A 14,885-nucleotide genomic window follows, 5' to 3' on the forward strand; every position below is an offset into this window, starting at 1 on the left:
TCACTTTTCCATTCCCACTTTTCAATGAGGTGGGAGAAGTTTCACCATAAATTGAATATGTCTAAAGTTTTCTCTTTAAGCCAATTCTGATGGCAGTAAGATACCCACTATATTCATCCCTCTCCATTCTTTCTCTCACATATAATAGGTTTCCTTTGCTGCTTCGTGAGATGTAGTACCCGTACTTTACCCTTTTTTGTGGTACAATGTCTTTTCCATCTCTAGTTTTTAGAACAAGGTATACATGTATTCTTTATATATCTTCATAGCAGAAATATAGTTCCCAAGATTTCATTTTACCTTTTTAGGTTTATATATTTGTAGATCAAACTTTTTGTTAAGTTCTGGTTTTTTCATCAAAAATAGGTGAAATTCGCTTATTTCGTTGAATGTCCATCTTCTTCCCTGGAAAAAGATGCTCATTCTAACTAAGTTATTTTTGATTGCATACCAAGTTCCTTAGCCTTTTGGAATATCATATTCCAGGCCCTTCGATCCTTTAATATGGATGCTGCTAGATCCTGGGTAATCCTTATTGTGGCTCCTCCATATTTGAATTGTTTTTTTCTAGCCGCTTGCAGCATTTTTTCCTTTGTCTGATATTTGGCCACTATATTTCTTGGTGTTTTGATTTTAGGATCCCTTTCAGTAGGTGATCGATGAATTCTTTCAATGTCTATTTTACCCTCTGTTTCTATGACTTCTGGGCAATTCTCTTTGATAATTTTCTGGAAAATAGTGTCCAGGTTCTTTTTTCCATCATATTTTTCCGGGAATCCAATAAATCTCAGATAATCTCTCCTAGATCTATTTTCCAGGTCTGTTGTTTTCCCAAGAAGGTATTTGACATTTTTCTCCATTGTTTCATTTTTTTGGTTTTGCTTGACTGATTCTTGTTGTCTGGAGTCATTCAATTCCATTTGTTCGATTCTGATTTTCAATGAAGTATTTTCTTCATTCACTTTTTAAATATCTTTTTCTAATTGTCCAATTGAGTTTTTAAGTGAGTTGTTTTGTTCTATGGAATTTTTTTCCATTTTGCCAATTTTATTTTTTAGAGAGCTATTTTCTGTTTCCACTTCACTAATTCTGTTTTTCAGTGATTTGGTTTCTTTATCCACTCTCTTTAAATGAGTGGGATGACTTCTCCAGACTCTCTTGTCAAGCTTCCCTTTCCTTTTCCCACTTTTCTTCTAGCTCTCTTGTGAGAGCCTTTTTAATTTCTTCTATGAGATTCATCTGTGCTGAGGACCAGATGATATCCTTCTTTGGGTATTCACCTGGAGACAAGTTTCTCCTCAGAGTTTAAAGTCTGCTCTCTATCTGTATAGAAGCTATCAATGGTTAAGGTCCGGTTAAATTTTTTGCTCATTTTATCAGAGAAGACTCAAGACAAACTAGCAAAGAAAAAAACCACAAATGGAATCTGCTTTTTTTGCGGGGGAGGGCCTAGGTGGTGTTACCGAGCTTCCTCTACAGACTTAGGGGGCAGTAGTGAGGTATTAATGGGACAGTGATGGCTGTGCTGCACCTGAGCTCTGAGACTATGAGAGCCCTAAGACATTGTGGGGTAGGGATGGCCAGGTCCCCAGAGACTCTAGCTGTTCAGTGTTGTATTCTTCATCCCCTGTGTTTTGCTTGCTGCCAGGGCAAAGTATCCAATCCTGTAGCAAATCTCTCCCTGCAGGGATAGCTGAGATCACACTCCAGCCCCCTCCGTTTGCTCGCCTATGAGTTGCCTGCCTGCCCTCAGTTTGCGCCTGATCTAAAACTGTCTCTGCCCTCGAGCAAAAACAGACCTTTCCTGGCGAATTTCAAGGATGTCTTCTCTTGGTAAAATTTGTGCGTTTTTTTTTTCAGTCAAGCATTAGTTCAGAGGCTTGTCATGAAATGAATTCTGAGAGAAAACGTGGAGCTTATACAGCTGTGTGCCTCCTCTCTGCCATTTTGGCCAGAAGTCCCCTATATATCTTTAAGTATACTCCTAATATAGAAGATAGTTCTCAAAAGTTAAACATATCATCTTCCTATATAGGGCTGTAAATATTTTAACCTTTAAAAAAGGGTTTTTTTTTTTTTGTTTTTTTTTTTTTTAACCTCTTTGTGCTTTTCCTGAGTTCTGTATTTGAAGATCAAATTTTATGTTCAGTTCTGGTTTTTTTAATCAAAAATATTGAAAATCCCCAATTTCATTGAATATTCATCCTTTCCCCTGAAAGATAATGCTTAATTTTGCTGGATAGTTGATTCTTGACTGCAATTTAACCACCTTTGCCGTCCAGATTATCATATTCCACGCCCTTCAATCCTTTAAAGTGGAAACTGCTAGGTTCTGGGTAATCCTGATTGTGGCTCCTCAATATTTGAATTTTTTCATTCTGGTTGCTTGTAGTATTTTCTCCTTGATCTGATAATTCTGGAATTCAGCTATAATACTTCTTGTTGTTTTTATTTTGGGGTCTTTCAAGAGATGATCGGTGAATTCTTTCAATAGCTGTTTTACCCTCTGGTTTTAGGACATTGGGGCAGTTTTCCTTGATGATTTTTTAAAAGATGCTAGATAGGCTCTTTTTTTCATTATAGTTTTTCAGGTAGTCCAATAATTCTTAAATTGTCTCTCCTGGATCTATTTTCCAGACCTTCTGTTTTTAAATTTTTTAAATTTTGTTTGTTTCTTGATGTTTCATTGAGTCATTCACTTTCTATTTGTTCAATTGTAATTTTTAATGAATTATTTTCTCCTTTTGGAATTGACTAATTGAATTTTAAAATTAATTGTTTTCGTCATTGGATATTTTTTTCTTTTCGCTATTTTTTTTAACAGTTTTCTTTTTCCATTTCACCAATTATGTTTAAGACTGCTTTTTATCTTTTTCCATTTCATCAAATCTATGTTTTAAAGGAGTTGGTTTTTTTCTTTATTTTTCCATTTTGTCAAATGTAGTTTTTAAGGAGTGATTTTCTTCAGAAATTTCTGTTTCTTTTTCCAAACTCTCCTGCAAAGTTCTAATTTCCTTTCCCCATTTTCCTTCTCTCTTTTAAATTCCTTTTAGAATTCTTGCAAGAGATCCTTTTGTGTTGGAGACCAACTCATATCATCCTTTGAGTCTTCATCTGAAGGCAGTTTACCATTTTTGTTCATAGTTTTTGAGGTCTGTTCTTCCCTGTCTTCATGATAGCTATTCATGATGACCTATTTATGGTCAGAGGTCTTGCTTTTTTTTTTTTCTGCTTATTTTTAAAGGTTGAGAATCCACTCCTAGGGCAAAGGAGAGACTATCCACAGTTGATTGGGGTTTTATGCTGCCCTAGGGCCAGCTTTCTTAATGTGCTTAATGTGGGTGTGGCCAAGTTATGCTTGTTATATTGGAGTTCAGGGGCTCACTATTTGCCTTCTTGTGAGGTCTCATAGCTAGTCTGCTTATCCACTGGCTTCTGAACCAGGACAGAGTAGCCAATGTTACTATATTTGGGCTAAGAGCCTCCCTCTAGATTTCCCCAGTAAGTGGAGGTGTCTCCTTCCTGGGCCTCCCTGTGCTTGGCCTGTGCTGGGCCACATCCCTCAAGACAGACCTTTCCTGAAGTTCTTCCAAAATATTTTCTGCTGAAAAACTATTTATGAGTTCTATTACTCCAAATTTTATTCAGAGGCTTCATCTGATATTGATTCTGAGGGAAGCCAGGAAGACTTGTCTGCTCTCCACCATCTTGATTCTGCCTCAGTTTTAAATTCTTCAGACATTATTATGTAGCTCCTCTGCATATTTGAAGATAATAAATTATTTATAGAAATGAAAAGTATAAAACAAAACACTGTTAAATAAAAAATGTGTAATTTTAAAGAGTTAAAAACATTTTCTAATTTCACATATCAAGAAAGAGAAAATATTTTTAATAATATTGAATTTTGTTTTGCTTTTTAAATCAAAGTATTAAGAGCTCCTAAAGAGCCAGGAGATGTTGTTCTATGTTGATGCTGAATGATAACATGGCAGTTTCAGTGTAAAACTAATTTTGAATTGAAGAAAATGACAGAAACAAATTGAAGAAAAAATCAGCCACATAATTCTTGTTATGTTTTATCATTATCCAGGGAATGTCAGAGTTCCTGAAGAGCTGAAGTTTCCTCATGCATGTTGTGTGGGCATTGCTTCTCAAACCAGTCTTAGTATTTTTAATCCAACTGAGCGTTGGTTACAGGTCAACATTGGAATACTTTGCATTACTGTTGATGGTGAAAAGGTAAGTTTTTCTGCCTATCATTAGGGTCACATAAAGACTGTCAGGAACTAATCTTTACTTTTTTTCTTTTCAATTCAACTATTCATAATATGTGTCTTAAATTGTTAATTTGTCTTTGTGAAATTGAAAGTTTTTAATATAAGTAGTAATACTTTAATTTTAATTCTTACGTTACTCATTATAATTTTCAGTCATTCAGGTATTTGCTTTTTTCTAATAACATTTATTAAAAATAATAAGCTTTGATTTCCAGTTCAATACTCCATTTGTTGCTCATATTTGAAAAAACTGAGTGATATATTTTGCTCTAGCTAAAACTTTTTTTTCATTTAGTTACCTTAAATTTTGGGTTAGGAAATATATTTTATATTATGGTCTTTCAGGCAATTTTCTTGTGAATGTTGATTTGGCTTGGTATTTCTGAAAAATGATTTTGTCTTCATAGTTGGTAATAATTCTGTAGACTGAATTTCTAATCAGTTTGTAGACTTATAAAATAGGCTTGTTATTTTATATATATATATACTTACCTAAGGGAATTTTCACAAACTCTCATTATATGAAGAGACCCCATATATATATACTTACCTAAGGGAATTTTCACAAACTCTCATTATATGAAGAGACCCAAGAAGTAGGTCAGCTCTACCCATGCATACAAAAGAATTTCCTCTGACAAAGTTCTCAGTATACTAAGATCTCAGCTAAACTAATCTTAGTCACATTTTGTGCCCTTATTTTGAATTTGTGAAATTTATTTTATTATCCCCTAAGTTAAACATAACTTATTTGATCCCATGTTCTACTTTTATCAAAATCTTTTTGAATTCTGACTTTGTCATATCTCAGTATATGAACTGTGTCTCCTAGCTTTCTGTCATTTTATCCCTTTCTCCAAGTCATCAATAAAAATGCTGGGCCAAGTAAAAATAGTAAATAAAAAGTACTGGGCCAAGTATAAATCCCTACTTCATTGGAGACTTTTTCCCTAGCTAACATCACATCATTAATGAATATTCTTTGGGTCTGATCCTTTACCAGACCTGAGTTTGTTGTACTATCTAGCCTATATCCCTCTTATCTTTTTTCAGTTAAATATGAGAAGCTATATAAAATGCTTTACTAAAATAATCTTTAAGATTATTAAATATCTTAAATAATTAAGTAAATATTAAAGATAATAGGTATCTATTGCATTTCTCCCATTTATCTGTCTAGCAAGACTATCCAAAAGAAAAAAAGGTTAGTCTGTTATGACCTATTTTTAATGAAAACATGATTATGGTTAACTACTTTCACACAACTTCCTTTCCTGAACCTTCATTACTAATTATTCCCTTAATAATTGTAGTAGAATCAAAATTAAATTCCTTGGTATTTAATTTTTTTCCCTCTTAATTTTATTTTATTTTTCCAAATGCATGCAAAGATAGTTTTCAACTTTCACCTTCACAGAACCTTGTGATTCAGAATTTTTTCCTTCTCTCTCCATCTCTGCTTTCCTCAAGACAGCAAGGAATCTGATATAGATTAAACATGTACAAGTCTTCGAAATATAATTCCATTTCAAGAAGGGGGAAAAAAATCATGAGAGGGTAAAAAAAACCAATCAAACAAGCAACAACAACAACAACAACAAAATCCTATTCTTTGATTCACATTTAGTCTCCATAGTTCTCTCTTTGAATGTGGATGGCACTTTCCATCACAAGTCTATTGGAAGTGCCTTGAATTACCACATTGTTCTTAAGAGCCAAGTCAATCACAGTTGATCATCATATAATCTTGTTGTTACATGTACAATTTTCTCTTGGTTCTGCTCACTTCATGTAAGTCTAGACCTTTGCTTATAATTTTTAGACTCTTAAATCTCATTTTTGTTCCTCTTCAGTTCTGAAGTCTTTCAAAATACTGAAACTATCTTTTAAGAATCATATTGGTCAGTTCTTTTGTTCTCCTGAATATAATTTATTTGGGCCAGGTGACTTTTAACTCATCAAATGGCTGATAATGTCTCTTTTTACTCTTATCAGGTAAGAGTTTAGTTCTGCATACCCATTAGTCATTTTTATTCTTCCTTTCCAGTGCAAAAATTATTCTTCATGTCAAAAAAAGCAAAATAAGAGTTTTTAACAGTTAGGCTTTTTCTCTACTGTTAGTTATAATACCATTTATCATGACATGCAGGAGTCCTGCTCTTTCTTTGCTCTTTTTTTTTTCTAGAATATAACTTTGAAAATCCATTTTGGTTTTCATAGATGTCAACAACAGATTTATCTCATTTCTCAGTTGTATTCTTACAGACCTCTCACACCTTATTTATCTATACCTGGTTTCTTTACCTTTTCTTTCATTTTCTTTGTTTTAAGTCATGATCCACAAATCTAAATCACATTTTTAGACACTACTTATTTAATCACCTGTTCACTTTCCAGCTTTTCTCTTCTGATTTCCTTCGTATCAAGATGAAAACTCCACCTCTAAGAGTTTGTTTTCTTGCCCCAAACATTTCAATCTTTAGCAGTATTTTCCGAGTTTTATACTGGCAATATCATCTGGCCATGTGACTCATTGTAGATAGTAATTATCTAGTTTGAATTTTGGCTAAAGAAGCCCAGTAGCTACCTGAGAATGAACTTAGATATATAAGCTATTAGAATGTCTCTATTTTCATTTGTCCTTTGATGTCTACTTCTTTTGTCAGATTTTCTTTCCTACTTCACTTCTTTTTAATATGAATACTTACATAGAAGGGAATACTAATTTCTTACCACCAATCTGTTTAATTCTTGCTTGCAAAAACACTTACCAGTTTACATTGCAAAACTTTTTTTTTAGTTAAATCTCCTTTTTTCATAGAAAATATGATATAAATATTGATTAAATCGATTTAGCTTCCCAGAAAAGCTTATTTTTCCTATGATGTACCTGAAATATAATACTATAGCTGTCATTTATGACTTTTTTTTTTTAAGAGAAAGCATATTGAGATTTCTCCTAATTGTGATACAATGAATATTTTCCCTCAGTGCAGCAGAAGTGTAGGAGTGTAGTTTTCTTGTCTTTTAGCCTATACCAGATTTAGACTATATCAAATCAAAATTACTGTTGGTGTCTCCCAGGACATTGATTGACAAAGGGTAATAGAATTGTGAACAAGATACTCAAGATCAGGACTTCTAAACTTTTTCCACTTGAGACCCCTTTTCACCTGATAATTTTAAAATATTGTTAATGTAAATCAAACATTTACTGATAATAAATCATAAAGCAATTTATTTTAAAACAATTCTTTGATATATACATAATTTTACCATTAAAGATGAAAGTGAATTTATGTATTAAAGAGATATGTTTGTTTATTTTTACATGAATAATTAAATCTTGATAGAATATTTGATAGCTTTTATTGTTGCCAGATTTTTCATGGTCTCTACATACAGTTATACAATTTAGACCCACAGTTTAGGAAATTGGCTTAAATTTCTTTTTTGGAAAAAAATTGGCAAAAATGGGCTTAGAGTGGTTAATAAAGAGTAGAATAAAGCTTGTTTTTCCATTTATAAAATAATTTGGACTACTTTTGAAGAATGGTACTTAAGTAGGAATGCTATTCTTTCTTTGCTTGTGCCTTTTTTGCCCATCTGTTAATAACTATTAAAACTGAGTCTAAGACATTGCTTAATTAACTCTGTGGTGTGTTTTGGGTTTTTTTTCTCCTTAAAGGTAGATCTCTCAACATGCCGTTATTTGGTTTTTAAGAATAAAACTGTTATAGGACCACATTCTACAGAAGAGATAAAAGTGCTTTTTATGCCAACCCACCCTGGTATTTTCAGATGTATATTAAGAGTTTCTTCTTGGCCTGTTTCATCAGATCTGGATGCAATAGCACAGGCAGAAGCTTTAGCAAGTAGGGTTGTCTTAACAGCTATTGCTGAAAATCCTGTTATAGAGGTAAGTAACAGTTTAATAAATGCTTTTTAATCCATTTAAAATAAGTCAATTTACTTATTAGAGAAATAGCATTTAAAAAATGGGTTTCTACTTTGAGTTTCTACTTAGAATACTTAGATTTAATTGCCATCCCTGACACTTGAGGCAAGTTATTTGCTATTTCTCTCTCAAAATCAAATAGTAATCATTTTTTGTTGTTTGTCCTTTGCTCTTGAAGAAGACCATGACATTAGAGATGTTTTGCTATAACTTGCAAGTGAATTGGATTTAAGTGAAGGAGAGCTATGCAAGGTCACCTGCCTTATTTTTCCCTCCAGAGCCTTTTGGGTCCAGTGACAAGATATGTAGATCAGAATGACTAAAGATGGCTCTGGATCAGTGGGAGACTGGTCTTTTTTTTTTTTTTTTTTTTTTAATAGCTTTTATTTACAAGATATATGCATGGGTAATTTTTTAGTATTGACAATTGCAAAACTTTTTGTTACAATTTTTCACCTCCTTTCCTCTACCCCCTCCCCAGATGGCAGGTTGACCAATACATGATATATATTTTAAAATATATGTTAAATACAATATATTTATACATGTCCATACAGTTATTTTGAGAGGCTGATCTTTTTAAGCTAAGGACTTTTAATAGGTTTCAGTTTGACTGAGTCTATACTTATTTAGTGATTAAGGTTAGGTAGAACTAGTTAGTAAAACTTCAAATGAGTATCAATTTTTTTTGAGAACAATATGGAAAGAAATTTTATAAGTAAAACTCAAATCTTTCATCTGACTCAAGGATTTCATTTATAGGAAAAAATTGCTTCTACCAATATAAACTAGCACTTGCTCTCAACTTACCAGGCAAGTTGTTTCAGGGGCACCAAAGGCTCTTATCCAGGCCTTGGCCACATGGCTAGTGTATGACAGAGAAAGGATTTGAATCCAGTCTTTCTTGACTCTGAAACTAGTTATACTCAAAATAGCATGACAAGAAAAAAAGGATCTATTTTTCACTATCTCATTTTTTTCACTATATTAGTATCTATAGTTTTAAATGGAAATAATATGTCTAGCAACTGGAGATTATCTACATAAATTAGAACTTATGTTATGTTAATGATGACAAATTATAAGGATACATAAAAATAATCAAAAGTGATGCAGAAACATGAGGAGAACTAGAAGAGTACATACATTGACCTGCAATTCTATGAAAAAAAAAGATCAAAAGAAATAAAATTTCAAGATATTTTTAAAAAGCAAGATTTTTTTATTCATTGTTAATTTCTTTCTCCTCTGTTAAGATATACATTATATGTTAAGGAGTTGTGTATAGTTTTTATTCCAAGTGCTCCCAGTCCATTTTGTTAATGATTTTAATGATCATTTGGCACCTATGTAGCAGTGTTATTATGAGGAAAGTACTTAGATTGTAAAATATTTTATGAAGGTTGACATGTCATTATTGATGTCTTAGACCAGGCAGGTTAAGATAATGAGAATTTTTTATAGAATCCTTCGTGTGTGTGTGTGTGTGTGTGTGTGTGTGTGTGTGTGTGTTACATACATATACATACATACAATGTGTGTATATTTATGTGTATACATACACACATGGTTAGGTAAACAAAACTAATATAGCATTCAATAAACATTTATTAAGCACCTATTATATTCTAGACCCTTTGCCTAAGCTCTTAGGTTATAAAGAATGACAAAGGATAGTCCCTACTGTCAAGGAGCTTACAGTGTAATGGACGAAATTTTCAATAAGTATTTAATATCAGCATTATAATCAATATGTAATTTTTGATTGAGAGAAACCCAGATAGCCCAGAAAGATTTATGAAACAAAATACTGAATGTGGACTATAATAGTCAAGTGTGAGTTGAGTCTAAGGTAGTAGTAGTTTGCATTTCTAGAAACACTAAAAATAAAGTTAAAAAATACTGCCTTTTTAGAGGAAGGTAACTATTTTTTCTTTCTTTCTTTCTTTCTTTTTTAAACAATCACTAAACAACTGTGTGCTATGTTTGGATTTTTAATAATTGTAAGCAGAAGAAATGGATAAAGAACAGGTGGAAGGCAGAGTATATTTTGGATATATGGTGAGACTTTTAGAATAAATGGGTTATTGACTCTGGAAAAGCAAAGAATCTGATGTTAGAATTTATAGAAGTTGAAAATAGTGAATTGCAGATGATGAAATTAAATTTAATGATATCTAAAATTGATTTTTATTTTTAAAAATTTATTCAGCAGCAATCCAATATGCAAAAGTTGACGAAAATAATCACTGTCTCTATACATTGATCTTTTATCTTTAAACATTACATCTCCTCCAGACTTTTGAGAAATGAATAGAATATACCAAGAGAAGATTGATAACTGTTCCATATTTAGTTTTATAGGCAATTCAAGATCTTAACCCACCTTTCTTTACCTTTTATTGAATTTAAATATATAATTAATTGATAATTCTCTGCAATAGTTAAAGGCTTTAGCACACCATGTGTGCTAAAAGTATTTTTCATTCATTTGCTGAGTATTGATTTAGATACCTGTTCTATATGTGAGGCCTGTGAGAGGGAGAAGATAAAGGTCAAAATCATATATAGTTTAAGCCATTTAGCAACTTAGAATGTAAGTGCATCCACTCACTTTCTAATGTTCTCCCTCCAATCCTTTAAAAATCTTGTGTTTATCAAAATAATGTGTGTTATGCTCATTAAAATATAAACTCTTTGAGGATGACAACTATTTGATTTTTGACATTGTTTCCCCATCGTCTAGCATGTATGGCCTAAGTAAATGCTTGATGATTGATTTAAAACAACTATGGTGTTCATCTGAATGAAACTCTGGAATAAGATATCTCTATCCATCCATTCATCCATCTATCTCTATTTATCCAGAGAGAGAAAGATCTATACATTTACCCATGTACATATAGTCATGCATATTATGATATAAAACTACTAAATTTAAAAAAAATGGTTTATTTGTAGAAAAAACCAAAAAGCAAAACTGGCTTTTGTGGAACCTTTTTTCTCCTAAAAATAAATTGCTATTCAGTGTATGGTGTATAACAAGTTAAAGGAAATCCGGGAAAGTGGAAGTGTTTCTAATAGTAAAGAATAACAAAAAGTTCTATTTTTTGAAATTCAGGAGATAGGTCACATATCCATTCACATCTCTTTCCATATTATGAGCCAGAACTTGAAACAAGGTACTAAGTGGAATTGAGGAGACAATGGTTAAATCTATTTTAGCATTGATTTAATCTTACAACAAATATATGGTTTCCTAGTGATATAATAATTTGTATATACTCAGTGTAGAACACATAAGCAGGGATTGAGAGCCACAGAGGGGAAGCTCTCAGAGCCAGAGAAGACAATTGCACTAGAAGCTCTCAGAGGCCGAGACAGATTCATTACATTGTCCACCTTTGTGGTGGCTGGAGGCTGAAGCACAAACCTTTGAATTTGGAGAGATTCAGAGGACAGAGAAGACAGGCGAGAGCTCAAGCTCCGGGAACCAGGGAGAGAGAGAGGCCTTTAAGAAAGCTAACCAAGCCCCCAGCAAAGGAGACAAGACTTTGAAAGAGATAATAAAGGACTTGGACTTTAACCTGGCTACTCAGTGATTACTGAACTGAAACGAAGGCTGCTTCCAGGGACTCTAGGAAACCAAACCAAAGAGAACATTACACCATACTTCACTTTTGTGAAAGCACCTCATTTATTTTCAAATCTTAGAAATCATTTTCTGTGGTATTTAACATCTTAGCTGCTTTCCCTAATATTTTTCTTTAAAGAAAAGTTAACAAAAATCATACCAGTGGTTATTGATCAACTTATCTTGTATGTATATGTACAGACATACAGAGAAGTACATAATTGAATGCTCAGTAAGTGATTAAGTATAATAGGAGCTCAGAGGAGGGAGAGGGCTTAATATAGGCTGGAATAATTGGCACAGACCTCATGACATAAGTGAATCTTTTGTACCTTGAAGAATGGGTAGGATTTGACTGGAACCAAAGTAGTGTTGAAGGAAATAGTGTGAAATGAATTCAGTTTAGTTGGCAACAATTCAAAAGATATATTCATAGATGTAGGCTATTTAAGCCTGACCTAAAAATTTGTATTGCAGGGAATAATGGTTAAAGATTAGATTAGAAGAATATATTGAAACCTGTTTATGGAAGGCCTTCAGTTGTTAGATTAAGGATTTTGGACTTCATCCTATAGGTAGAATAGTTGCAGGCAATGACATAGCAAAAATTGAATTTCTGAAAAAATAAGTTTAGTGCTGATATATGTGGCATAGTTGAAGTGAGAAGAACTTCTGTGGTGAAGAGATTTGCCTTTTAAAATAATTTTCTGAAGAATTTAATCTAGAACTTAAACTTCTGATCACTATCAGATTTAATGTTTTGTGGGAAAAAAGGGAATATACAAATTATACATGCACATACTACTTTTTCCTTTTTCATTTAAACTGTAACCATTATCATTATTTTAAATTAATATTTTCAGCTTCTTACATGAGTTTTTTTAAGAGAATTAAATGCAACAGTAATCATCTGTTAGCCATTTAGGTGCTAAGTACTGAATGCAAAAAGCACAAAACAGTCTATGTAGGAAACTTCTTTTCTGCTGTGAATTCTTCAAAAAATAACTATGTAATTTTGAACCTGTAGTTTTTATTTTAGGATGAATAAGTAGTACAGTGCGTAGAGTGCCAGGCTTAAAGCCAGAACTCACCTTCTTGAATTCAAATTTAGCCTTAGATATTTAGTAGGTGTCTATGATCTCCCCCCCCCCCGGTAAGTCATTTAACCCCTTTTGTCTCAGTTTCTTCATCTGTAAATGACCTGGAAAAGGAAATGGTAAACCATTCCAGTATCTTTGCCAAGAAAACCTGAAATGGAGTCATTAAAAGCTAGACATAACTATGAAACGACTGAACAATAAACAGTATACAGGGTGTTCAAAAACTTCTCTTCTCTGTAGAGCCTTAAAACTGCCTTAAGACTTTATGTATTAGTTAAACATAACTAAGTTTGGAATTTTTTTCTGATAAATTTTGTTATATACTTGAATATTTCTTAAATAGAGTTTAAAATTAGAATTTCTAAAAAGTATTCATGTTCATTTTACTCATGTTGAGATTATTAGGATTTAAGTATAATTGCATCTTTGAGACTTAGATGTTCCTGTCAATGGTGCTATGCCCATTATGTAATATTATAATTCTTAATGAAACAGTTTTTAAAAAGTTATTTCTTTCATTTTTTAAAAAAATAGGTGGAACCAGGCAAGGCAGATATCCTTGATTTTGGAGATCTAACTTATGGAAGTTGGAAAGTTCTCTCATTAAAGTTGATAAATAAGACTCATGCTGTTATTCCAGTTAGGCTCATCATCAATGCAGTAAGTATGCCAACTATCTAAAGCAAATTTGGAACTTGTCTTGTTTTTGGAATTTTAGAAATAACTGGGTTTCAAGTGGTAATAAAGTTCTATTATGTATAATAATATGTATTTGTTATGAATAACTTAGCTTTTCTCAGCGATATGGTGATTCAAGACACTTCCAAAGAATTCATGGTAGAAAATGCCATCCACATCCAGAAAAAGAACTGATAGAGTCTGAATACAGATTAAAGTAGATAGAAGTATATTATTTTCACTTTCTCTTTTTTGTGTTTTTTTTCTTTTTAGTTTTTTCTTCTTTCCCAACTTGACTAATTTGGAAATATGTGGAAATAATATGGACATATGCACATCTATTACCTATTTAGATTGATACCTTTTTAGAGAAGAGAGAAGGAAGGAGGAAAAAAAAAATTGGAATTCAAAAAAAAATTTTAAATGAATGTTAAAAATTACCTTTACCTGTAGTTCAAACAAATAAAAGTATTTTTTTTTTCAAAAGAAATCCTAGGTCCAATTAAAAAGAAAAAGGCATTGTTAGTATTACTAAAATTAATTTTTGTGTTTTCCAAACAGAATGCTATAGCTTGGCGTTGTTTTACATTTTCTAAGGAACCTATTAATGCTGCTTTAGAAACTGCTTTTCAGAGTGATCTGATTGCTCAGCTCATAACTCCTTCTGTTATAAACCACATCATGTATGCCAGTCGCGATGGACATGTAAGTTGAGAGTTTTTTACATTTATTTTAATTAGAAGGTCGAGGGCAAGGTTTTTAAAGATTTCTTTCACTAAATTAATTTGTAACGAATGTCCCTTTTGCAAAAAAAACCCTTTATTTTCTTTAAATAATCTTAACAGTATCTGTGTTTAATATCTTTTCATTTCTAGGAGCTAGAATTTCTGAAGATTTGGGTTATTTTCCATAGTCCAAAAAAACAAATCTCTCCTTCAGGTATTTCCTAATAGTATTTTGATATAATGTTGTAATTTATACATTTTTGTACTAACACTATTGGATAATTTAAGGCTTTTTAACGCTAACATATGATGGGGGAGTATACATTTTGAATAAACATTAGGACTATGAACTTAGGGTAGAGTGGGATAAGTCGAGATAAAGGGGTGTGTGTGTGTTTGTGTGTGTATGTGTGTGTGTGTGTGTGTGTTGTGTATGTGTATGGATAGTGAATTACTTTTTAAAAATAATATTTTGAAATCATAGTAAAAAATCATTAGTTGAGTTTATAT

The 14,885-nt window shown here is 32.2% G+C and overlaps 1 protein-coding gene across 5 annotated transcripts in view; it reads left to right on the forward strand.

The window, feature by feature from the left end:
• The window catches only part of CEP192 (centrosomal protein 192), a 156,972-nt gene that overhangs the window by 83,907 nt on the left and 58,180 nt on the right, over positions 1-14,885 (forward strand). For all 5 annotated transcript variants that reach the window (XM_051970500.1, XM_051970501.1, XM_051970499.1 and 2 more), the window contains 5 exons: positions 4,094-4,242; positions 7,969-8,199; positions 13,507-13,632; positions 14,212-14,355; positions 14,526-14,589. In XM_051970500.1, the coding sequence (XP_051826460.1) occupies positions 4,094-4,242; positions 7,969-8,199; positions 13,507-13,632; positions 14,212-14,355; positions 14,526-14,589 (714 nt within the window). The remainder of the gene's footprint in view (positions 1-4,093; positions 4,243-7,968; positions 8,200-13,506; positions 13,633-14,211; positions 14,356-14,525; positions 14,590-14,885) is intronic.

The sequence above is a fragment of the Antechinus flavipes genome, chromosome 1, assembly GCF_016432865.1.
Source record: "Antechinus flavipes isolate AdamAnt ecotype Samford, QLD, Australia chromosome 1, AdamAnt_v2, whole genome shotgun sequence".
Classification (NCBI taxonomy): Eukaryota; Metazoa; Chordata; class Mammalia; order Dasyuromorphia; family Dasyuridae; genus Antechinus; species Antechinus flavipes.